The 25,948-nt window shown below is 38.2% G+C and overlaps 1 protein-coding gene across 1 annotated transcript in view; it reads left to right on the top strand.

The window, feature by feature from the left end:
• Positions 1-868: 868 nt before the first annotated feature.
• LOC132127046 (SH2 domain-containing protein 3C-like) overlaps positions 869-25,948 on the top strand; it is a 50,596-nt gene continuing 25,516 nt past the window's right edge. The window contains exons 1-3 of the mRNA XM_059538661.1: positions 869-1,018; positions 3,274-4,039; positions 11,705-11,744. Coding sequence (XP_059394644.1) covers positions 1,000-1,018; positions 3,274-4,039; positions 11,705-11,744 — 825 coding nt within the window. The 5' untranslated portion in view covers positions 869-999. The remainder of the gene's footprint in view (positions 1,019-3,273; positions 4,040-11,704; positions 11,745-25,948) is intronic.

The raw sequence follows: 25,948 nt of genomic DNA, 5'->3' as shown, positions 1-25,948 counted from the left end.
TTAAGCATGCATTAATGTGCATCTTTTAGCGACAGCTCACTCCACAGAGAGATGTCATTTTTAGATATGTATTTAATACATTTTTAGAAATATACAGTGGAGTGCATTGGAAATATGGGATTTAAAGAAATAACTAAAAAAAGTTATGGCATAACGAGGAAGAAATGTCACTTACATTATGTATTGTTTCGTAGCTTAATTACTGTTTATGCTTGTCTAATTTTGCTTATAATCTGGTGCAGGTTAAACCCAAGGCCAATAAATAAACTAAAGGAAAAATGAATGAAGTAATAAAGTAAGTTATGATCAAATGAAGAAGTATCACTTCATGTATTATTTCATAACTTAATTACAAATGGTTTATTTTCGCATAATTTATGCTCATAATTTGGTGCATATTATACTCAACCCGAGGCCAATAAATAAATTAATAGAAATATTTAAATCAGAAGATTCTACATTATGTCTAGTCACTAATCATCATTTATTGGCCCATATGCATTAAAGGTCAGAGGTCAGGTTTGAAGTGGTAGGTACAGGCTACATAAAAAAAAGTTTTTATAATACGATAATATAAATAACATCATATATAAAGTAAAAAGATACATGTATATTAAGTATTATATATTATTATAATCATAGTATACAGTAATGCACATTTTGTTAGACATTGTATTATTCAGTCTTAGAATGACACTGAATGCAGATCCCGAGATACACTGATACACAGTCACCTTTGACAGAGTGACCCAATGAGCTCTGCATGTCAACATCCAATGCTATTGAGTAAATACAGCAGTACTGGTAAGTGCAGATCATATTTATCCGCCCAGCAACCACAGGAAGTCCTTTTGCTGCTGCTGCTTACAGAGCATCAGCGCTGTGCAGCGGAAGTGCACACTTCTGTCAACACACACACACACACCTACAAGAGCCAGAAGTGAGGACTTGTGGCTCCCGTCCCGGAAAACACACAAGAGGACACAGAAGTCAGAGACCATGATCAAACGCAAACTGAGTAAGTATATTTGATTGAGGGCTTTCGCAGTAGTGTGGTGCAATCATTCAGACCGGCATCACTTTACCATTTGGTTTCTTATTGTGGTTAAAGTCTCTGGTCCATTAAGCAAGACTATTAAAGATCAAAATGCCTTAAATAATGCCCCACTGTCCGTGTCGAAGCTATCAGGGTGTTATAAAGGAGCAGGACTGTTGACATCATTGATTTCTATAATGGTCTTAAAGGCTAACGTTCCTCTCTGATGAAGGGTAGTGTATTTGAAGGCAGCAGTGCATAGACGCAGATACGTTTTTAAAAGGCTTTTTGTTGTTTTGCTCCACATGCCTTGAGGTAAAACCAAAGCCGTTCTGAGGACAGTGATGGGATATGGGAATATACCGTAATGGCATTTGGGGATTCAGCTGCACAAAGCAAATGAATGTACTTCAGACTAGATCAATATGAGCCGAATTGAACATCGACCAAGAGAAAGAAAAAACTCATGATCAAAATAAAAGTTGTTTATATAAGATTAGTTTGAGTATTATAGGGGCAAGGTGTATGGGATATATATTAATAAACTGCAACTGAGAGGAGTATTACAATATTGTGTAATGCATGAGCACATGCATGTAAAAAGCAATCATGAAAAAACACACAATGGCAAAAAAAAAATAAAAAATCACACGTTTTTTACACAGATATAGCTACATTCACTCTGTTCTTATGTTTAAACTAAAGTAGAAAACTTAAACTATATTAAAAAAAAATATATATATATTTAAACAACTCATTGATATTCTCACACACGCATACGCACGCATCTACCCCCACCACCACAAAAAAAAGATTATTCAATATATTTATTGTACCTTTTTCCTAATGATAACCTCCACTAAATATTACATTTTGAACAGTAACAAATAAAATGTAAAAGTATGATGATTAAAAAGTATTACTTTCAAACACAAAACAGTAAATGTATCAAATGTAGAAAATATTACACATTTATTTTGATCAATAAATACATTTTGATCCGTAATTAATTCAATAAATTGACTAAACAAAAATCATTTTCGAGAGAACATGTTTTTTTTCAGTTGAAATCTACTCTTTTTACTATTATTATTAATATATGCACACAATAATATGGATCACCATTAGTGAAAATTAATAAACACTGAGGTAAATATTTAAATATTGATCATGAAAACACTGATATTAAGAATCTGTGCTATTATTATTATTATTATTATATTTCACACTGGCAATTGCCCCGGCACTTCTACTATCAGTTTACGGTAATCTCATAATCCAAAATGTAAGTGTAAATTAATTTTAAGATTAATTGATTATTGTGAATGCAAAAAGTAACAGTTTTATCTTACAAAACATGTTTCTTCCTTTATATCAGTAACACTTTTGTATAACTACGTTTTTTTTTTCTAGTACACTTTACTGTAATCTCATAATCCAAGAGTGTAAATAAAATCTGTTATTTATCATTCATTTTAAGATTCATTGATTATTGTGAATGCAAAAAGTAACAGTTTCCTCTCACAAAACACTATTCTTCCTTAATATCAGTTACACTTTTTTATAGCTGTGTTTCTTCTTCAAGTACTATATTGCAATACAGCAATACATTATGAACTTCCTCACATTTAGCAGTCCCATGTGTTATTAATTTCAACTGTCTGATGTCTGAAAATACTCTGGATGTCTGGATCATAACACAAGACAACTTGACAAGAAACAAAACCAGAACGGCGCCAAACGTCGACAGTCCCCTGAAAGCTATAATTATTAAGATAAATGAACAGACGTCCCAACAGTGACAAAGAAAGAATTCAGGCCCTGACATCGAAGATCATGCTAGATACATTACAAATTATGATAAAACTCTATTTTAAGAATTGCCTTCCTGTTTGCACAGTATCTTAATTACCTCCCCCATTCATCATTACCACATGATTTTCACCACAAAGTAATATTCTGGCTTCATTTATGAGAAGCTGAAATGTTCAAATTGTTGTTTTAGGGACTAAAGGGACCAATGAATTTTTTCCCACAGATGAGGTCAGGACTCGTGTTTACTTAAGAGGCTACATGTTTCTTTCTCACATTGAAGGAACTCGTGGTATGTTAGGGACCCCATGGGGTGCACAGTCAGCCCACAACGAGGAGCTTTTTTTCTTTTACCAATGAGAGGTTTAGTCACACACAATCTGTGCCGAGTTATAGCACACGCAACATGTTTTCTCCTTTCTCAGGCTTCAAGTGGTTTGGTAGTCTCACCAGCCTCCGGCGGAAATCAGACACCCAGAAGGACGATGTCAAAGAGGTGTCCACCGACGATATGGGCATGCATCCACGGAGCCCGAGCTACGCCAGCTCCAGTGAAATGTACACGCACATGGGCACCATGCCACGAAACCCGAAGAAGGACAAAAACTTGAAGAAGAGCAAGTCCAAGGACAAGACCAACCTCAGTCAGAGTCAAAGCATGAGACCTCTGCAGGACCAGGTCGTTGATTCCCCACTTCTCAGCATCCTCTCCGGGAAGGGCCTGGAGGCCCTGGAGAACCCCATCCCAGAGGACAAGCCAGCTGCAGGAACCAGAGAAAATCCCATTCAGAATCGTGACCTTCCACCTCCACCGACTGTGGATGGACACTCAACAAAGCTGGAAGGTGAAGATAAGGAGCCATTAGTTGACTCATGTTGCTACATGAGCATGAGCATGTTGGTACATGAGCATGAGCGACATGTTGATCCACCAAATGCATGTCTAGAATCTTCATCAGATCTAAGTGTGCCAGACAAAGAGCCAGACTTCCAGCCAGTGCTGCCCAAGAAGAGACATAAAGAAGGAAACCGCTCCATGAAGGATGCTGAGGAGCTCCAGGTGGATGGTCATTTGATTCAGTTACCTCCGAAACACAGCAGTCAGGTGGAGCAGAAGCAAGCAGTAGAGGAAGATGCTAAAATAGGACCAGACTGCAAACAAGACAGTCAGGAAGAGAAAGAGCCTAACAGGTAAGAATCAGTTTCTTGATTCTTGAATCTGAATCTTGTCTGTTTGTACCCACCCTTGTGAAAATTAGCCATTTACTTGTAGTAAAACCAACAAACAAAAAAAAAAATGGTTACGATAGTTAATCCATAATAACCAGAAATTAACCATGGTTTTACTACACTAACAATAGTTTAACCATGGCATTTGTAGTAAAACTGTGGTTATACAAATGGTAGTCAATATGCCCCCCAAAAAAACTGTTACTACATTTTTACTATAAATAAAATCATGGTCATTTTCGCAAGGGCTAAGTACAGTAGCTGAGCAGTAATCATCGTTAAAAATGTAAAAGCCATTCATAATTCCTTTTAATTTCATACTATCATGTAAGGAATAATTGACTCCGGGCCATTGGATTATTTGAAAAATAATGCACACCCGAGGTGGTGATGCGGCCACTCCGTGTTATACCACAGGTGTGCATTATTTTTCTAATAATTCAACGGCCCAGAGTCAATTATTCCAGTTATAATATGGTTACCACACCTCAAGACATCGATCAGATGATATATTTAAAGGGATTCGTCCGGTTTTTGTACATAAATCGTTATTGTGAGTAGAATTATTTCTTCTGCATCTCATCCAGTGCCTCTTTTGCTAGTACCAAGAGAGAGAGAGCTTGTGTGAATTAGGCTAATGTACCTCTGTGCATCCCTCGACACTCTTCTGCAGAACAGCACTGTTATTACTCCGCTAGTGAGAAGTGTCATGTGTAGCCTTTAAGTTGCTACACTTAACATGCTAACTGATAAAATCGTCAGGGCAGCGCTGACAACACTTTGTTCATACTGAAAAACAAGTGCTATTAGGAAATGGCTTTGTGTTGATATGTAAATACAGCAATGCCACATGAATGCTGTTCTGCCAAAAAGCAATGTGATTTTACCACAAAAATTCAATAAACAGAAAGTTAATATTGAGCAACTTACATTTTAGAGACATTATTGCAGTTACTTTCTGTTTTTTTCGTACCTTGATTTGTTCCAAACAAAGCCAATGTTGAATGAACCAACATCGCAACAGAGTGTTATCAGTGAATGACTCGATTGAATGAATGAATTGACACTTTTACACAGCAGCAGAATATTTAAATAATCTCACTTAATAATATTTTGATATCAAATACACATAGTTGAGGACATTTGTATTTGAAACATTACGGTTCAATTCACACATGTTAAAGTACGCGTGAATCGGAATTTGCTGCCAACTTTATTTCAGTGTAGTGACGTATTTCCAGTTAAAAACTAAATATTAAGTAGAGGGTGTGGTTTTATTTTTGTGCTCCTCCTCTCTGTCTCTTACTCATAGCAACCGAACGGTTTGCGGGGTGTGTTTGAGGATATTCTGTGAAGGAATGCCATTCCAGACCGGAAGCAAATGTTCAGATTTTGATTAATGATTACCATTACAATCTTTTTTAGATAATAAAGTCAATTTTTTAATAAACTCAATTTTGATTTCATGAGGACTAACGGTTACAGGACTAGCAAAAGTTAATATTGAGTAACTTATTTTTTTAGATACAATTTTCTGATAAATGTGTGTATTTTTGCTTCACTAACAAACACAGCTGTATTCCATACTAATCCAAAGCTGAATGAATCTCAGTGCAAACAGGTGTGATTCATTCCTGAATCATTCAGAATTTATGAACAAAACATTTGAATGAATGACTCGCTCGAAAGACAATCACTTATCGCCACCTGCTGGTAAACCGAATGTAACCCACAGTAACTGAAAAATATCCCAAATGCACAAGCGGAGCGACACAGTGAAAAGCCCCAGTGCAGTTTCATAATGAAGCAAATTGAGACATTAGGGCAATACAAACTCTTCACAGATAAATCAGGTAGCTGCACTATAGCGTCAGATGAGACTAATCCTGATGTCTGACCACATACCGTGACAGTGGTTTTGTGATTCAGTCAAATATGATCTGAGATATCATTGATCTCTGCTCCTTTGTGACACCGGTTCTGGTTCATTGTACATGTACACCTGGATTGATGTCACACTTGAACTGTTCTCATGAGATACAGGCTCCAAGATTAAGACCTGCTCCAAGCATTTCGACATGCATTCTAATACAGTTAATCTCAAGGCCCTAGATGCCAGTATATGGTAATAACAAAATACTAAAATATATTTAAGTGAATTTATTAAGGTTTGGGATATGTAAAAGATTTTGGGCAATGATGGTGTTGGATATTCTCCTTTTACATCAGGCTTGTTCCTCTGCTCGGTTCACAGACCTGTGAATGTTTGATCAATGAGGTCAAACAGTGTTTCAGCAGTGACCCTCATACATTCACATTGGTCACATTAGTGGGCAGCAGAGAGCAACAGGATGAACAGGCATTCAAAGGATTTTTGCTGTTTTGCTGCTGTGCATTCCTCTCAACTTCCCAAAGGGACTTGACGGACCCTAAAGATGCAGACTGGGAAACTTGAATGAACAGTTTTAGGAAACTTTTTTCTTCTTTTTTGTATGTATATTTATCAGAGGTGGAAAGTAACGAATTACATTTACTCGCGTTACTGTAATTGAGTAGCTTTTTTGTGTACTAATACTTTTTAAAGTATTTTTTTAAATCTGTAATTTTACTTTTACTTAAGTATATTTTGTTTAAAGTATTGTACTTCGCTACATTTTAAAACACATTAATTACTGAGTAAAAAAAAACAACAACAAAAAAAAATCGCTCCCTGGAAACTACGTCAGTAAATAATGGGCAGGAGGGCAAACTGGCGCTAAAATCACAAGAAAGATGCAGACGGACAAAACAGGCGTTAGTGGTGCAGACACCGCTGAAAACGAAACCCCGTCATATTCTGAAGTTGAACTCGAAGGAAATGAAGTGTACCCCTGGCCATATGTATGCTCTATTATGCAGTGTAAGCTGTACTTGCTTAGGAAGACCAAACTAGCAGCTTATAAAATCTCGACAAGACATCAACCCTTCGCAAGAATGTAGAGGTAAGCTAAATAATTGCATCGTTGCATTGGTGGTTAAAATGAAGCTTTGACATTTTAGCAAGAGGTTTTGCACAAATTAGCCAAAAAGACAGTGGTGAGGAGTGTGCTATATATATCATCTGCGATGATATCATATTTTTTGTTTTAATGATGTGCGCGCTTATAGTGCGTTCTTTCACTGTGAGATTCAGTCTCCTAAAATGCATTTAGAATCATAGGCGCCGATACCGTGGAGCACCCACGGAAAATACCGAGCACCCACGGAAAATAAGCACCACGTGTGCCAGTGCCAGACTGCCAGTAGGCTACATTTATTTAAAATTAAACATTGCAGTTGGCGCTATGAAGCGTCTGCCACACTGTGATTGGTTATGTTGTTGTCAGTGACAGTGACATAACCAGTCGCATGCATGTTCCATATCCTATCCACCAATCACAGCGTTTCTGAAAACGTCCCATCCCCCACTATACAGTGCCGTGCGAGTATGTAATCATTTAATGCTTTCCGTAATCACTAATCATTAATCAGACTAAAATGGACAGATTTGTTATAAAAAAAAGCCAAACCTATTAATATTGATATATCGACATTATTTTACTGGATCTAGTGGCTTTGGCTTTTTGTGAATAAACGTCCAGTATTTTTTCTCTTTCAAAGTTTTGTCTGTCATGTTCTTCCACCTCATTTCATACCCAGCAGTACGTTAATATGTAAATGTTACGGTACATTCCCTAGACTCCTTAAAGTTCGTAACAGGGTTTAAATGGGAACATTTTTCTGCTCAAGTATAGGCCTATATACGGTTTAAAAGAGGAAAAACTAATGGACACAAAAGTAGCCTACTTTTGGACAGAATACAAGTTCTTTGTTAAATACATAAAATAAAAAAATATTTTTTTAGCCTATATGAATAATGGATTCGAAACCTCAAAGAAAAGCCATGCCACTATCAAAAGAAACCTCGAAACATAAATGAGGTAGACATTCCCAGAAACTCATTATTTTAGTCGCAACAATCGGTTAATGGAAACGCTGTCCTTTCGCAATAGTCTTTTAATCAATATTTACAAAACATTAATTTCCCAAGAAGCTGAACGCATTAGCGGTTACGTGTCAGTTAAACTTTTCATCTCCAATCCTGTTTGTATTTTTGAGAAGTGACGCTGTTGTGTGTGTTTGTATCGGCCGCTGTCCATTAGCCTAAGGTTCTGAAATGCAATATTTTTTTAATAGCCTAGTCTATTTTTTAATTTTTTAAATGGCTTGCGCCCTTGAGCACCCACGGAGAAAAACATAAATCGGCGCCTATGTTTAGAATGATCACAAAATTGAAGATATAGGGGCAGAAAATTCACATATTTATATAATTTCATACATTAAATCAAAATCACACAAAGAATGCCGTCTTTTCCTCCAAAAATCATCATGAATATATACATACATACATATATATATAACAGTTCAGTAAACAAGTTAATTAAGAGACTTGCGTTTTAGACACCATATTGCCTTTTTTAGCTCTATTTCTAAAACAGAAAATAATTCCAAACACAGCCACCAAAGCACAGTTTTGCGTCTCTGAGCAACGTGACAGTGTTTCGTTCCTGAATGAATCAACCGTTTAAATGATTCGGTTCAATCGCAATGACTCACTTATTAACAGTGACTTGCTGACACATACTGTCCATTTTAATTTCACATTTAATTTATCTTGTGATTTTTTAAAAATAATTAATTTCTTATCCTTTCAAATGAGTATTCAACATTTTATGTCTTGTATATCAAAACATTATTCATGCATTTGTAACTGCAGGTTAAATGCATTCTTGTCCTGCACTAAACAGTGTAATACATCTAAATGCCACTTCCAATGAATCTTCTGCATTTCCTCTGCATTAAAAGATGAGTTTGTTGATACTGATTTGCCTGGTAACAGCCCAAATGTTTTATTATTCTAAATAACTGATTCCTTTAATTAAAAACAACTAGTTTGAGATTAATAGACCTATACCAGGGGTGTCAAACTCAGTTCCTGGAGGGCCATAGCCATAGTTTAGTTCTAACCCTGCTCCAGCACACATATCATGTAGTTTTCAAATAAACCTAAATGATTAGATTAGCTGGATCAGGTGTGTTTAATTAGGGTTATATCTAAACTGTGCAGGACTGTGGCCCTCCAGGAACTGAGTTTGACACCCTTGGCCTGTCCCATTTTTGACTCCCTCCCACTGTTAAAATGTAACTAAGTAATTTTTACTCTGAGTAAATTTTAAATGAGCTACTTTTTACTTTTACTTGAGTTGATTTTTAGACTGGTACTTTTACTTGTACTTAAGTAAAATTTCATTAATGTAATGGTACTTTTACTTGAGTAGAATATTTTTGTACTCTTTCCACCTCTGATATTTATTCAGAAGTGTTGTTTGAGTATGAAGTTGAACAAGGATCTAAGGTGAGTTTGTCATTGTCAGTATGATGTCGCAGAGTAGACGTCAAAAATTCACTATGGTTATTAACAATTTTTGTTAATATGTGTATGACAGTGATGTATGTATTGTTCATTATTTAAAAAATGAAATATTAATGTCCTTTATACACACTGTATACTTTGAATTCAATATAGCCTTTACAAAAGAGAACTGTGGTCGTAAATGGTGTAGTTATGGTCCACTTATAATACTTTGAGATATGAAGAAAAAAATAAACATGGCACTATAATGGTATCTTGTCTTGAACAGTGTTTTAATACAGACAAACTGCATAAGCATTGTCCTCTTATAATTAGATTGTTCTCAATCAGAGCTCATTATAAACGACACCTGGTTTGTTGTTTGCAAGCGAGATCTTTGGTAAAAATGGCTGAGGAGGATAATGATGTAAGGTCAGCCGGCACAGCTGGAGGATGTGAGATACTGTATGTCTTCAGGAAACAGTGTGTTAAGAGTCTTCCTGCTTTTGTATTCAGTGTCTTTAAGAGGACACTGCTTCAGCTTCACCTTTTTGTGTTTTAATAATACTAATACTAATAATAATTAATAGTTAATATTCATAATAGCTAAAATTATATTCTTTTTTGCCACTTCACTTGCAGAATAAATGAATCATGGTCTGTATATAGGGATTTTCTTCAATGGCATTTGATTCTGCTTCCACAAAAGATGTCTGTAAAAAAATATGAAATGCCTCAAAACTAATTTGGTTCACCTGGAGGCCCACTGAAAGAAAAAAAAACATGCACTCTTTCTAAAACCAGTTTTTATATGTTATGGCTAGATTTTAGGCTAGAGATTCTTGTTCTGGGTGATTTTTGAATCACATCTTGGGAGATATTTTCCTTCGCATGTTGTTTTCATGATTCATGATCAATCTCCAGTGACAGGTTTGTTTAGTATTTGAAGGTCCTGTTCATTTCCTGTTTGTATATCTATACTGCTTTCATTTCTGTGTTTCAGAACAGAAACTTTTCGTTCAACACACTTTGGTTCACTTTGACTGATTAAGACTGAGGTGTCGAGGGCATTCATACAATGTCTCTTCAGTGTGTTTGGCTGTGGTTTCCACACACTTCTGCTTTGCTGAAACCTTTCCCATGATGAAAGCTGTTTCTTTGCTTGATCTGAAAGTGAATTTGTTGTTGCTCATTTATCAAAGCACCTTGTTTAAAGCTCTTCCCATGCTTTAAGCAAGTTTGTTTCTCTCACACACGCACAGTAAAAAAAAAAAAAGGTACAAAAGCTGTCACTTTGTCATTTTAGGCAGTAACTTTTCAAACAGTACTATTATGTTAATTGGAAATACTAATATGCACATCTTTATGGTACTAATGCACACCCTTTAAGGGTTAAATAAGGTACAAAATTATACCTTTTGAAGAGATGCTGCCTCAGTGACATCTTTCATCCTTTTTTTCTGAGAGTGCATTAAAAACTATTTTTGAATCTGGGCAATATATTGAGATTTGAAATCTCTTCAGCAGAGACCGGTATTTCTCAGGATTTATTTTTAAAAGTCAATTTTTTTTTTTTTTAGAATAATGCTGCTTTCTCATTTATAATTGTTTTATTGTCCCAAAAACAAAGACTTATTAGTTTAAAAATATGTTTTTTTATGATTCTTTCATGTGTCATTTTAATAAAGTTTTTTTTTTTTTTAAATTATAATAGTAAAAATCATATAACTTGTTCGAATGCTCTGTCTCTGCGCTTCCTGTTTTTTGGCTGAAGCTGGTTTCATCGTGTCATTGATGTGGTGTGCAGTAGGAGGAACCTAAACATGCTTTTTACTTCCTGTTGAATGTTAAAAAAAGCTCAAGTTCCTCTGTGACTCTTATATCACATCCTGTGGTGTAAATAAAATTCAACATTTTTAAAATGCTTAAACATGTTTTATGCATTTCTCTGGAATAGTTGATTCTGATTGGTCAGTACTTTTGTATAATTCATATCAGAACATAATTTTGACTTAATTTTCATGTCAGTTTAGATTGCAATGTAAGTAGTTGTGCATAAAGTGGGATTCTAATCAGGGTTTATTTGGCAATTATGACTGACTGAATGACTCTGTTTATTATTTATGGCGTAATATATTATATGAACATTTTGTGCTATTAAACAATGTTGTCTATGTTTTTTTCTTTTTTCACAGACAGATGAACACCAGCGACAACCAAGGAGAATATGTGGAAGTAAGGCCTTTTTTCTTTCTCTTATAACAAGAAGTAATTTAAACAATCTAAATATCTCATCCTTAATAAGGAGAAGCTGGAATGAATTATGTTAATATATCTGTGTATTACTTCAATTTATCTGTTCTTTGATTTAGGCTATTTATTTCAGACTCAGTCCCTGACAACTTGCTGAATATGGTTATTTTGTGTTTAATTAGGCACAATTCCTATATTCATGAACTAAAAGCACCATTTGGAGATGTAATAAGTAATTAATCGAATGAGTTCTTTTAGTATGTGCTGAATTAGTGCAAATGAATGTTCTTCCTATTCCTGCCCTCATTTGCAGTCATTAAGATATTAGATTCTGTTTTTAATTGCTGTGTAGTGAACTCTGCTGCCTCTAGATGGCGCTACAAACTGCTCTTTAATTCCTGAAGCTCTGTAAGGGAAGGTTAGGTGTGGCCAGACCCACCCACGTGACCCTCATGCCTTCAGAACACACATTCTCATTTACACACACTGCATATATGTGTTGACTGTGGTCAATGACACATTCACACACCATGACACACATGTGGCCCTAAATGTTGTTTTTTCCTTTCTCATGTATTTATTTATTATTCTCAAGGATTTAAATTCTTCATTCTTCTTAATTGTTCCATTTAAAAGTTATTTTATTATTTTTGAGAAAGGAACATTTAGAAAAATTTTGCATATTTTGTAATATATTACTGTATGCAGGGTAGTACTGATTACATGTAGGCTAATCTGGATTATGTAATCAGATCCCAGAAAGTAAGTACTTGTAATTAGATAACATTACATTTCAGTAACATTACAGATTCTTTTCTGAGATATAGTGTTGGCTGTTTTCTTGAACTGTCCTTTCTATTGCTGTTATTCTTAATAATTATTTCCATTCATGCATTGATTTATATCAAATGCCGCTCACTTAAAGTAAAACTTCTTTCTTTATTTCATATCATGCCAAAAGTCTTGTGATAAATTCAGTACTCCATTTCTGATTCACTATAAATAGATTCGAAGAGCTTTTGAGTTTTTGGTTCAAAAGTAAAGAAAAAAAGCACCTTCTTGTTAAGATGAGGCCTGTATCTGGGCCACAAACTCCAGAAGCAGAGTGTCTCATGTTCACTTTGTTTAAGTGTGTATGAAGGCCAAAAGTAGTCATTGTGAATGGAAAGTGAACAATCACAGTGACATGGCTCATGGCATAATGTTTTTGTGACTGGACATGTTTATGCATAAACCTAAGTAACAACTGAAAACTCCAATATCTCTGTTAAATCCATACATATTCTGTTAAAAATCAAAAAATCTGACATGACATGACTGGTAGGAAAAATGTGTTATGAAAGTTAAAATATATAGGCCACTTATGTGGGGAGTGCATTGAGAGTCGGATGGTTGGATGGTTGAGTTGGATGGTTGAGCTCCAGTACGGTGACTTTGGTGGTTACAAATTTAAAAAACACAAAGGTGGGGATAAAGAGCCCTAAACTCTAACACAAAGAACCATTTCACAATGTAAGAGTTTTCCAGGATGATACTGTTCTCAATAAAACTGTTACTAAGTGTAAAGAACCTTTAAAAACATGTCTAGAGTGTATATCCAATGGCCAGCCTGCACATCTATTAAGTGCCTGCTTGAGAGGAAATAACTGTCTATACCAAAAGGTGGCAGAAGTCGGTTTTGTCATTCAAAATGTAAAACTGCAGATATACAATCTGCCAGCAATGCAGCACATGCCATTTTCAATCTGAATCCTGCTGGTCATTTTGTCTTCACTTTGCAGTGTCATTATAAATGTATTCCATATTGCAAGCTAAGATGAAGATGTAAAATTAGAAGAACTCTCTTGACTTCATTGATTGCTTGTTTTCATCACCTTCATTTTCTTTCTCAAATTCTGGTTTAGACTACACTGAGCTCACTGTTCTGTACGTTTCAGAATCACAAAAAAATATTCTCTATCTCTCTCTCTCTCTCTCTTTAATGGGTTTGGGAATTGATTGTAGATCCAGTTTTCGATTCCCACATAGTATTCCCATTTTAAGTGGCAACACAACAGTACAATAATTGTTCATTGAACTTTCTTTATCCTTTAGTAGGTTTATTCATGGTTTTTAGGCATGTCAAACACCATATCCATGTTGCCATGAGTCTAATTTGACTAGTTGCAAAAGGTTATTGTAGTAGTTATTGGATGCACAGCTTCCTTTCCCTCCACTTCTTGGATGCCATCCTTCTCTCTCTTCTCCACCACAATATGAAACTTTAATGGTGTCTGAGTTAAAAATGAGTCTCTGCCCTAAATGTTCACTGTAATGGCAAAACAACAGCTTTTTCGACTGGAAACAGAGATGAACGACTGGTCTTCATGCCAGAGCAGAATGTTTCCAGAGGCCCAGGCATGTGTGATCTCTTGAGGGGTTCGTAATTGCCTTCTTCCATTCAGCCGTTGATACTGATGTTTATTTTTTGCTGGATTGTCTTCTCATTATCTCGGCTGTTCCTAGATCTCACACCTTTCCCAGCACCTTAGGATGGAACTCCTAACCTTTCTGCTAGCTGCTAACACCAATTAGCAGTTTCCTTTCGGTAATTGTATTACTGAAAATCCTACTGAAATATACCAAAGCTGATCTGCTCTAGCAGTACTAAAGTACTAGTAATATTTCATTCAGTGTAATTCTATGGGTGGTTTTGTGTGTTTTTATTGTGCACCAGGCAAAAATCATAATTCAGAATGCTTAGAAGAGTAACAGTGCAGTCCTCTTCAACAAGCCACATGATTCATGTTCTCATAGTAAGAGGTTTTTAAAATTGCAGTAGTAATAGTGATGCATAAGAAGACAAGAGGAGTAGAGAGAAGAACATCCAGGCTATGAATTGATGTAGACCCAGCTGGTGAAAGATGGGGGTTGTGATTCCCCCTTTTTTCCCCCTCCCTCCTGTTTTTCAGCATGGATATACATACAGAACAGCCAGTTATTTTGTTTAAATCAAATTACTACACAGCTCTTGATTAGCCCAGTAAATTGACTCACTTGCTAACATGCTTCTCATGGTCTTCTATTACTGCTACAGATCAAACCAAATGACTGAACTGCTTGACCAGTGAAAGCAGTAAAGACTTGGGCAAGAGCCATACCACACGCAAACTACAATACCCAGAATTCAAATGGGGCTAAGCTCATTAATGTTAATGGGAAGGGGGAGGTAAGGATGTTCAGGCCCTGTAGGCAGATGGAGGTAGAGACGAACCCCCTCCATTTCCTCATTATCAGTTTACTCACAGAGTCTAGATCCTCTCCATTGTAACGCTGCACCCTGCCTGCAGGACACTCACTGTGTAATTAATATTTAACTGAGAGAGAGATTCAATGAAAGATTGAGGAGGAGTTGTGAAGGAAAAGCCACGATCAGCATAGATACACAGTCTGAAAACAAGAAACACAGAAAGTAGAGAACTAGGGCAGAGAAGTAGGAAAGAAGACAAATTACGATCTATTTAATGACTCAATTGTTTATCTACTAGCCATGAGACTAAAGGGATAGTTCACCCATATATAGTTTTTCACCCAAAAAACTGTCAGTAATTAATACCCACCCATATTTCGTTCCAAACCCGTTCATCTTCAGAACATAAATGAAGATTTTTTTTTTATGAAATCCGAGAGCTTTCTAACCCTGCATTGACAGCAAGGGAACTACCACATTCAAGGCTCAGAAAGGTAGTGAGGGCATTATTAAAATAGTCCATGTGACATCAGTGCTTCAACCTTAATTTTATGAATCTACGAGAATAGTTTTTCTGTGCAAAGAAAACAAAAATTATAACTTTATTCAACAATTTCTTTTCTTCTTTGTCTTTCTCCTTCACCATTCATGAGTGTAATGACGAATAATGTTTTCAGACAAATCTGTCGAACAAACAGATATTCCCGACCCAATCTCAAACCAATAGTTGAGCAATTATTGCTGTGTTGGTCTGGTCAGGACACTCAAATAAATACAGCAATGCTTTGATAGTACCTCAAAGCCACAGGAAAACCAACCAACAAAAAGTCAATTTAAGCAGTAATTTCATCTATCTCACAAATATCTGTCTGTTGTCACCATATGTGTTTCACCATGTGAGTGTCATGTGAGACTCCTCATCATATGTGTGGTAATAACATGAAATCCTTTGCTCATTTCATGCTCTCATGAGACAAACGCGCACACACACACACACCATAACACATGATGTTAACCCACGCACTGGATTACATGCTATCTTCTACTCTTTAATAGCTTCAACTTGACATTCATCCTCCCATTGTCTCAGGCTGATGAGCGTTCAACATGAAATGAACATGTTCTTACCAGATTATCTGCAAATGCACAATAGTATCAGTGAGATTTTTTTGGAGAATGGGTCTCGTCTAATTATATCTTTTGTTTTTTCATTGTGTGGCTTCCCTAGGGTGACAATGTTAGCTTCATTGTTCAGTAGCTAAGCTTTTTAGAGAATCAAATATGCACATATATAGACGCAAAATGCTGATGTGATCCTTACAGCCATGCACATGTCTTACCAGCTGTCTGGTTTTAAATGGTGGATTTGAACCAGGAGTGTCCATTCCTGCTCCTGGAGGGCCACTATCCTGCAGAGTTTAAGTCAATAAACACATCTAAGCCAGCTTATAAAGGTCTTCAGTATCACTAGAAACCTCGAGGCAAGTGTTTTGGGGCAGGCTGAAACAAACCTCTGAAGGACATTGCCCCACCAAGGAGCAGGATTGACACCCTGATTAAGAAATATCTTACCCAAGAATAAAAATGTACTCACCCTTACATAATTAGCAACTTTAAAGACTTACTGTCTTCCATGAAACAAAAAAGGAGAAGTTTTAAAGAATGTCCAGACTGCTCGTTTCCATATAGAAAGTGAATGGACTAATGCTGTGGAGCTCCATGTATATTAAGAAACTCCATAATTGTAGTCCATTCAGCTTGCGTACTGTTTCACATCTTTTGAAGCCATATGATTTATTGTAACGAACAGACTGACATTTAAGTCATTATTCACTGATATTCTACCTCCTACACTTTAGCTCTAAAATCTTGGTGTGAAGTGTTTACTTACGAGACATGTCACCTGTCATTTTGTGTCTTGATGCATCAAGTCTAAATATGCAGAAGCACAAATGAGGGCTAAATTTGAGATCTATGGCAGAAGGCAACATTTTCCGTGAATAACAGTATACATTTTGGTCTGTTCCTGTTTAAAACGATTTTAGGGTGAGCAATTTTTGGGGTGGAATGTTTCTTTTAAGGATGCTGCTGTCAAAGCTTTGAGTTGTTTGCCATAGCAAGGCGTTCATTTTGATGTCACAGTAGTCCCCAGGGAGCAAATACCCCACCCTAGACTCTGTACCAAAGTCAGCATCATTTTATCTGGAGTAAGTATGTGTGCGTGTGTGGGTAGTATCCGACAGGGAATATTCAAGGACTGAGGCTCATTAGCAAGTTTTTACTACGTTCCTAGAAAACATCATTTTATTTCCAAGCACAATTCACATCTAAATAGCTCCTGCATGCCCAGACTTACAACATCAATTTTTTTTTTTTTTTAATACTCGTACACCAACAGTCATGTGTGCCTGGGTTTAACTGTTTTTTTCTGCTTGTGTGACTCGATGGGTGTGGGAGTGTGTATGTGCATGTGCATGTGGGTGAGTGTCTATAGACTCTTTTTCCCTGACTGCCCCCCATCGTACTTTTCTTTTGCGGTCTTTCAAACCGGAATAAAAGGGAAAATTCCTTTGAGTAGGTGCTGAATGTGTGCCTCACATACCTCTTGGTCTCTGTCTCTCTCCCCCCAGCATTGTTTGGAGCCCTGGAGGAGGGGGTGGGTGGGGTCTCTGTGCCTGCAAGCATCTCTCTCTTTCTACATCCCTCCCTCTCCCCCTCCGTCCCTCCCCCCATCCACTGCTTTCATCCAAGAGCGATGAGGTAATCCCTCCCAGCGCTGTGAAGCATAGCAAGCGCTAGAGTGAGAGTAAGAGGCAGTGGAACTGAGCAGGAGAGATATATTGAAAGTCAGAGAGGGATAGAGAGAGAACGAGACATTGAGAGGGAGAGGGAGGAAGCCGGTGCAGGTCTGAGATGACACTGGCTCTGGTGGTACAGCGATAGCACTGATCAGTTGCGGCAGTGGCTTGTGCACGGGTGAACACAAGGGGATAGGGACATGACCCGGGGCTTCTAGAGGACTCCAGGGGTGGAAGAGCTGAAGAGAGGAGGACAGGAGCCATGACGGAGAGATGCAGCCTGTGGAGTGCCCTGTCAGCCGCAGCCTGCTGCTTCTACAGGGGCTCCTTCATGCAGGTGCTGGTGAGAGGGGGGTCAGCCCCAGAATGTTTGTGTGTTAGTGTGCAGCTACAGAGTATGTGCATGTATACGCTGCGTGGTGCGTGAGAAAAGATGTGGATCTGGATTACATCATCTCTGAATATGACTTCAGAAATTCCTGCATGAGAAGTGGAGGAAGATGCATGTCACAATTGCAGTGTATGTGGTGTATGTAAGCATACATATTGATTCCTGTGATTCCGTCCAGGGCATATGCTTGCGGGGAAGGGTGCCCCTCAGGGCTCTGTGTTTGGCCCGGTGCAATTGTGCAACCCCAACAAATGTGTCATTCCACCAGCCTCCGCTATGATATCACTACACCGAGTGTATGTGTTTGCGTATGTGTGAGTCTGTGTGCCGACTGGGCTCAGCTCACTTTGGCTCAGCTGTAACACTAGTGCTGATGATGCACAGTTGGATGAACGGGCAGGCAGGGCTCTGTTGTCACCCTGCGGTTATGTAGTGGATTGTAATGGGCTCAGGAAACAGGAGAATGCATCAAAGTAGCTCTGGAGGTCATGCTTTTTATATCTGAAAGTGAAGATATATTGTTTCATGCTAGGCTCAGAATATATAAAAAAATGTTGCATTACTATGATGAGGACTGATACATGATCTCAGGGCAGCACATGATTTGGGTGGGAAGGCTGGAAAAGGGGAATGGATGTCATCTAATTGTCCTCTATTTCAGCCAACTTGGACTGGATAACAAATACAATTTTGGATCTGAGTTTGGGTGGTGCACTAAGCACTATAGAAACAAGGACAATACTTCTTTTGCCTCATCTACTTTTCTTACCCTCCCTGTTTTTTTCTGTTTTTTCTTCTGGTCCTTTAAAAGCAAAACAGAGGGCTTTTAAGTTAATTAAATTGTAGTGTTTTGTTTTCCCCTTTTTGCCAGCGTGACACTGTTTCTCACTATAAATGCACAGTTGCATATGGTAATAAAAATGTGTCCTTATAAAAATACATGTGTACCATACATTTAGCATAAGTTTAATATATGCCTAAGGATACAGTTAACCCAAACCATTATTTTCACTATATACAGTAATCAATGTTTGTTTAATTGGAGAAACAATCAATTTGTGCATATCTGAGAGTAGGATTAGGTTAGTTTATGTTTATGTTTATGTTTATGTTTATAGAGTAGGTTTACAGTTCTCAACATTGCACAGGCAGGACACTTAGCTAGTATATATACAGCACAAGCTTAGAGATAAACGTATATACTGTAAATACTTATATAAGCACATATCACACTTATGACAATTTGGCATATACTAAAATTGAACTACTCAAATCCATGTAGGGGCCATAGATGTCTATAGACTGTCTGTAATGATGTATGTGTTTGTCCCTTTGGCCACCTGAGCTCAGAGCTACACTAGGAGGAGATGACAGTGTCCCAGCTGCAGATTGATGATAGTCATTCTGATTTGATATTCACATGCAGAAAACAGACACTGGTAAAAAAAAAAAAAAATTGTGCCTTGAATTCGGTTAAGTACCTTAACCTTGTGTGTATCTTTGAGTATCTCAGATTTTTACTTAGAATTTACAAGATAGTAGTACAGGTAGATCTTTTAGTTGTTATGGTAATTTGGAAATACTAAAATCCAGTTAAGACCCATTCTCCCAATGATTTCAGATGTGTCCCTGCAGATTGTCATGTTGTTCTGCTTTTTGCGGCAATTCTTCAGCCTCATTACCAGTAAAGATGGTTGCTGTCTTGATTTTAATTGGGCTAGGCTACTGCATGTTTATCAGGGACAGCATCAACCCCAAATCCTCCATCTGCCTCTTGCAGTTGCACTTTGATTGTTTCATCTTAATCCCGACATTCTCTGCCGGCTGGCAGCCTGGAGGTCCTTTCGTCTATGACCCCACTTGCATATGTGGTCATGCTAGTTTTAACCACAGGGGTCATGGAACCACATTCACAGTGGGGGTCCAAAACTAATACCCCGTTACCATTTATACAGCTTCCAGACACAGTAAGACTGGTGTAATTGTATTTTTGGTGGGTCGTTTTTCTACGCTGGTGCATGATTCATTTGCAAAGATTTCCCCCCAACTTCTCTCCCTTCCAGTCATAAAAAAAAAAAAAGTTTTTTAAATATATATAAATATATATTTATATAAATTAAATATTCAAATATTCAGGGCTCTCCCTCTCCCCTCTTTCTTTCTTCTCTTTTTCTTGTGTTTTCTTTTCTATCCTCTCCAAATCCTCTCTGGTGACGCTGTCTCTTCCCCTGGGCTGCGGCGGCTTAGCAGCTGTTTAACAGAAAAGTTCAAGAGTAAATCTGCCTGTTACTGAATGTGAGGATAACCTAATTACACTGGGCTGTTTACTCTCCTAATGAACGCCATGCAGATTTGGAGTGCCGGGATTTTTTTATATACCTCTCCCCCAACTGCTTCTGTACCAATTTCTTCTCATCCCTTTGATGAATGTGGCTGAACTAGAAGTCCCTTAGTGACTGGATTAGTTTTCATTCATATTGTGTATACTTCTCAGACTAATGATGTTTGTTCTGCTTTGCCTATCATGCAAATGAAGATACTGAAGTTGTCAAAAATGCTAAATTAGACACAGACCATCTGTGCAAAAGTTGGGTGTATTTGTGCATCACACTGCCCCAACAAAAGCTAACATTTCTAAAGCTATCTGTTTGGTTTAGAAAGTTATGTACTTCATTCTTGTACTGCCCCAACAAACATTAGCAGCATTCAATCCTGTTCCTGGAGGACCACCTTGCTACAAACGTGCTCCAACATACCTGCCTGGAATGTTCTGTTTATCCTGAAGACCCTAATCAGCTAGTTCATGCTGTATGTGTTTAATTGGGGTTCATATGTGTTTAATTTCACAGGTTAGTGATATGGATTTTCTTCTAACCCTGGTCTTGGAGTGTACCCCAGACAGTACACATTTTGTTTGACTTCCTTATTTAACACACCCATTTCAGGTCGAATTGGGTGTTGGGGTTGGAAACACTGGTTTATTTGATCTGAAATTTGATTATCGACTGCTTAAGCAAAAATTATACTCTCTTTTATCTTGATATGATTAAATAGAAAGTTTCAAGCAAAGAAATCAGTGTGGCTGAGTTGTTGATTTGCCTGAACCCTGTCAGTTCACTAATTATGAGCTGCTTGTGCACTATTTTGCTTCCATCCCTTTAAGAGAGCGGTGAGATCATAGAGAGTTGAAGAGGTGCTTTCAGCTCACCTCAGTGCTGATTTCACAGTGTCTCTCTTCCATCCCTCAACTCATCTTCTCCCCGTCTCAAAAAACAATCACACTGTAAATCCAATAGGTCAGCATGATTAGTTGTTAGCTCTGAACAGGAATTGTCTCTGTCTTAGGCATCAGATGCTTCAGTGACAGAGGATTATCAACACCAGCAGGAATTAATTTCCTCTGAAGTGAAAGATAAGACAAAATCACCACAGAGATGTCCGAAAGTTTCAGTCCCTCAAAAGATCTTTTGAGCAGGTTGGCCAAAGAAAAGGGGGCTTGGATGTGATGTAGGCTCTGAGGCTGGTCTGTTTTGTCTGTCCACTTGACCTTTATCCCAGCTTGACGTCAGGTGTCAATGGGCAGCAAGCCCTTTTCCAGTTCACTGATACAAAGGGTGCATGTAAGTGATCCCCAACCTAGCTCCTCGAGAGTTACTGTCCTGCAGATTTTAGTTCCAACCAACTCCAAGACACTTGCCTGTATTAATCAAGAATCCCTAAAGACTTTGATTCAATGTTTCAGATAATGATAGATCTGGGTTGAGCTGCACACTGTTGAAAAAAATAGCATATGCTGGTTAGTTATGCTTTGAAGCATGGCAGCTGGTTTGATCGGGTCATGAGCTGATTTGAGCTGGTCCTGAACTGGCTATAAGCTGGTTATGAGCTGGTTTAAGCTGGTGATGTGCTGGTCCTTAGCAACTAGCTCCTGCTCATGACTAGCTCATAACCAGATTATAATCAGCTCAAGACCAGCTTAAACCAGCTCAGGACCAACTAAGAACCAGCTGAATCCAGATGCCATGCTTTAGAACATACCTAACCAGTATATGCAGTATACATATATATATATATATATATATATATATTTTTTTAACAGGGAAATCTGCAAGATGGTAGCACTCCAGGAGCAGGGTTGGAGACCCCTCTACCTTTTCCTTTAAACTTCATTTGACAGAAGGGGGCTTTGCCATTACTTACTTGTTTTGGTCACAAGAGAGGGGACCACTTCAAAGACACTAGTGGGGCCGCAGACAGGTAGAATCAGTCATGCATGGAGGATACATATGTTTGGTGAAGGCGGTTTAAGACAGAGCTTGTCCTTTTGAACTTTTGTTTTATCCTAGCTATTCCTGAACAAAGTTCTGTAAATGGCCTTATCTTCTGTTGAAAATATGGCCAGTATGTGACTTGGCTTTATCAGTGCACAGGGTTTAGTTGCATATTCTTTGGTCTTTATAGTTTTGTATGAGGTGATGTTATATCCATTCACATTGTTGTTGCAGTGTTGCATGAACCTGGGCTGGTGTTTATCTTGTTTAAGCATGTGTTTGACCAGTTCAAGCAGGGATCATGCATTTCCTTTGTCTGTGACATTTGAATGAGTACTAGTCACTTTTTAGACTTGTTAGTTATTCCACCAGGACTCCAACCTGTCCCTCTATGCATCATTCTGCATTTCTGTAGCACCCATCACTTTAGAAGAGCCACTACAGTGAATTACCATTAACAGTAGAGAATTATGCTACGCTTGATAACACAATACATCAGAACAATCATAAAAATGCATTTTATTGTCTGAGATTGAAGAGATACCACCCACCACGCAGCAACCAATCACCCTAAATGACAAAATGATGAGAAGGAAAGATTAGATGGTTAATTGCAGTAAATGAATTCAATTCCATTTCAGCCGTGCATTGGCGAAGCGTGGCGATAACAAAATTGAAAATGCGGCGAAAACGGCATAGCTGGAATCTTCTAAGCTTCTTTAGACTGTTGTATTGTCTGGATTGGATTAGTTATAGACTCGTCTAGAGCATGTAATCTCCAGTTTTGCATTGCATGTTAAATTGAATTAACTTAGTTTGCTAGTAGCACGCAGGGCGGGGCCTCTAGCCTTATTCATTGGCACATTAATGGAGGATTGTCTACGAGAAAAGTAGGGGAAGGAGAAAGAGAACTGGGAATTTTAGAGTGGATTTCTCCTCAAAGGTCCTGGAAAGAGTCATGTTCATATGCCTCTGCAGCAACTACAGAAAAACAATGACATCATGTACAGGGTGGAGAACAAGAGAAGAGAGAAGGGGACTTTGACATTGCAGTGGGATATTGCTGGCTAATACCTAGTGAGTGAGGTACACTTTAGCACATGCTGAGAAGATCTAGAGCACATCCAGTGGGAAATTAGCTAAGTGGCAACAAACACGCACACAAGCAGTCTGGTGTGTGTTTATCTGTGTGTAAGGGAGTTCCCCAGCACTCTCTATCTCTGCTTTCCCCAGTCCAGGAGGAGTGCATCATCTGCAGTGTCACCATGGTGACAGCCTCACGCTCCACCCCCGTATCCCAACCCCCACTGATTAGGCTGCTCCCGTCCCCATGTGGCTGTGTGTAATGAATGTGTGAACACTGTTAAGCCTGCTGGTGCATGTGTGTTTGTGCACACCTGAGCTGTATGAACAAAGCCCTGGGCTCCATCCTATTATAAACTCCCATTAGCACTTCATTCGAGTGTGCGTCTGAAGTATCATTGTGCCGGGACAGTTTAACAGCATACCGCTACAGTGCGACCCTAACAGAGAGGTCACGGGCCACCCGCCAATGCATGCCCCTCCCCAGCTGTACATGAATGAAAGTGAGATCTCAGCACTCCGCCACCGTCTGCTGCCAGCCAATGGCATACACCGCTGCGGAGCTCTCCGGAAGAGGTGACATCATCTCCAGCCAATCGTAGCACAGCTTAAGGGCTGACTGCTGCAGGCTCGACAATGCAATGAGATATACAGAGAGAGTGTCTCACTGAGGTGAGGTAGAGAGAGAAAGGTGCAGAAGTGTGAGGAATTCAGACCCTTCTGCACTACTTAGCAAACTCTTTTTTTTTTTTTGAGCAAAACCTGCACACAGAATTTGAATTAAGAAAGCACAAAGTTTAAATTGTTGTGTGAACATATAGTTACACATACATCAGTAGCATCGTGGCTCCATCAAATGTCAGAGAATGGTCCGTTAACATTTCCTCAAAGCACAAACACTGCCAGTGCTTGACATGTGCTTTCTAAACACCATCTGAGCTTTTTCCACCTCTTCCTGTCATCTTATCCCCCTCTGTCTTTCTCTCTGACAGTCTGAGAGATGAAAGCGGGATGCGACGGAAGATGCCTGTAAGGTTACTCTCATAAATTCACTTGTTTTGACCTTTCAGATAGCCCTTTCATTCTAAGGCAATGCAGCGATCCGTTCAAGTCCAGAAATCCAGGAACAGATGACCTGGATTGAGTTTAGCATGTTGAATTCATTTTGAATCTGCTGCCAATCTGATGACTAGGTCCATGTTCATAACCCTTTTACTTTTATTATATAACTGATGCTCCCCAGAAGTGCTGCCCAAAGTCTTTTATTGAATTTGGTGTCTTCATAATTTCAGCCGGTACGTCTTCCAGGCTGTGTAATTAATCTACGGCTGACATTTATTGATTAATCAATCGGACGTGTCTTTATATTCCTTTGGAAACTCAAGCCGCTGCAGTTTTCTGCTTTTGGGCCGTGCCCAGTGCGGCATTGTGGGATGTGCGGTTTATTTGAACATAAAACAGCCCCTGGCCTTACACTTTTACATTAGACTAATACACAGATCTGCTCTCACACACAAAAGCTGCTACCTGTCATAGACATAGATGTTGGATTCATAACCATTTTTGATGGGGTTATATTGACGTGTCCTAAGACCCCAGAATCCATCAGTACCTTGACCCTGCAACCTCTCACATTCTGTAAATTGGCTCCTAATTGGTTGCCCTCTTAGAGAAACAGGAAGCAGAGGTGTCTCCAGGTGGCAGTGGCTCATTGTGACAGTTCATGAATATTAACGCTTGTGCGGTCAGTCAGGTGACTGTCAGTGTTGCAAAAATATTGCGTCATTAAAAAAATGATTGTCTTTTCCAAACCTGGTGAGCTGCTTTGCTGTATACTGCCTGGAAATGTGCTCGCTGCATTTGGAACAGGTCTAATGAGTCAAATCAATTACCATTAATTGTTTTTCTAAAGGCTCGCCTATTGATATTTGCCACTTGAAGTCATTTATTCTCAGTGAGAATTGCCGATTTGAGGGAAAAATATAATATGAATTTTTCTTTTGAATTATTACACACTATTTTCCTATTTAATACTGTAAAGGTGCTTTGAAAAGCTCTATATAAGCTCTATATAAATAAAGGTGACTTATGGCTTGACAATTGATTTTAGTATTTTTAAGGTTAGTACATGTTGCTAAGCTAACAATGTGATGGTTTGACAATCATAAATACAGAGCACATGTATATTGGGTAAAGATATAACATTTTGTTAAGTCTGTTAAAGCTTTCATTCAGTTTAGAGTAATCTACAGCAGCTCACTCAGCTAGTCTGCCATCTTGGATGATTTATTTGGCATATATTCATTTTCTGGATTTCCTGCGAAGGATACAAAGAAATGCTGCCTTAAAATTTAATGCCACAACAAAACAAGTAGCGATAGATCCTTAGATCTTAGATAGATCCTTCATTCTGT

The sequence above is a fragment of the Carassius carassius genome, chromosome 45 (genome assembly GCF_963082965.1).
Source record: "Carassius carassius chromosome 45, fCarCar2.1, whole genome shotgun sequence".
NCBI classification, from domain to species: Eukaryota; Metazoa; Chordata; class Actinopteri; order Cypriniformes; family Cyprinidae; genus Carassius; species Carassius carassius.
Note: the sequence above shows the minus strand (reverse complement) of the source record. Positions and strands in the feature narration are given on the sequence as shown.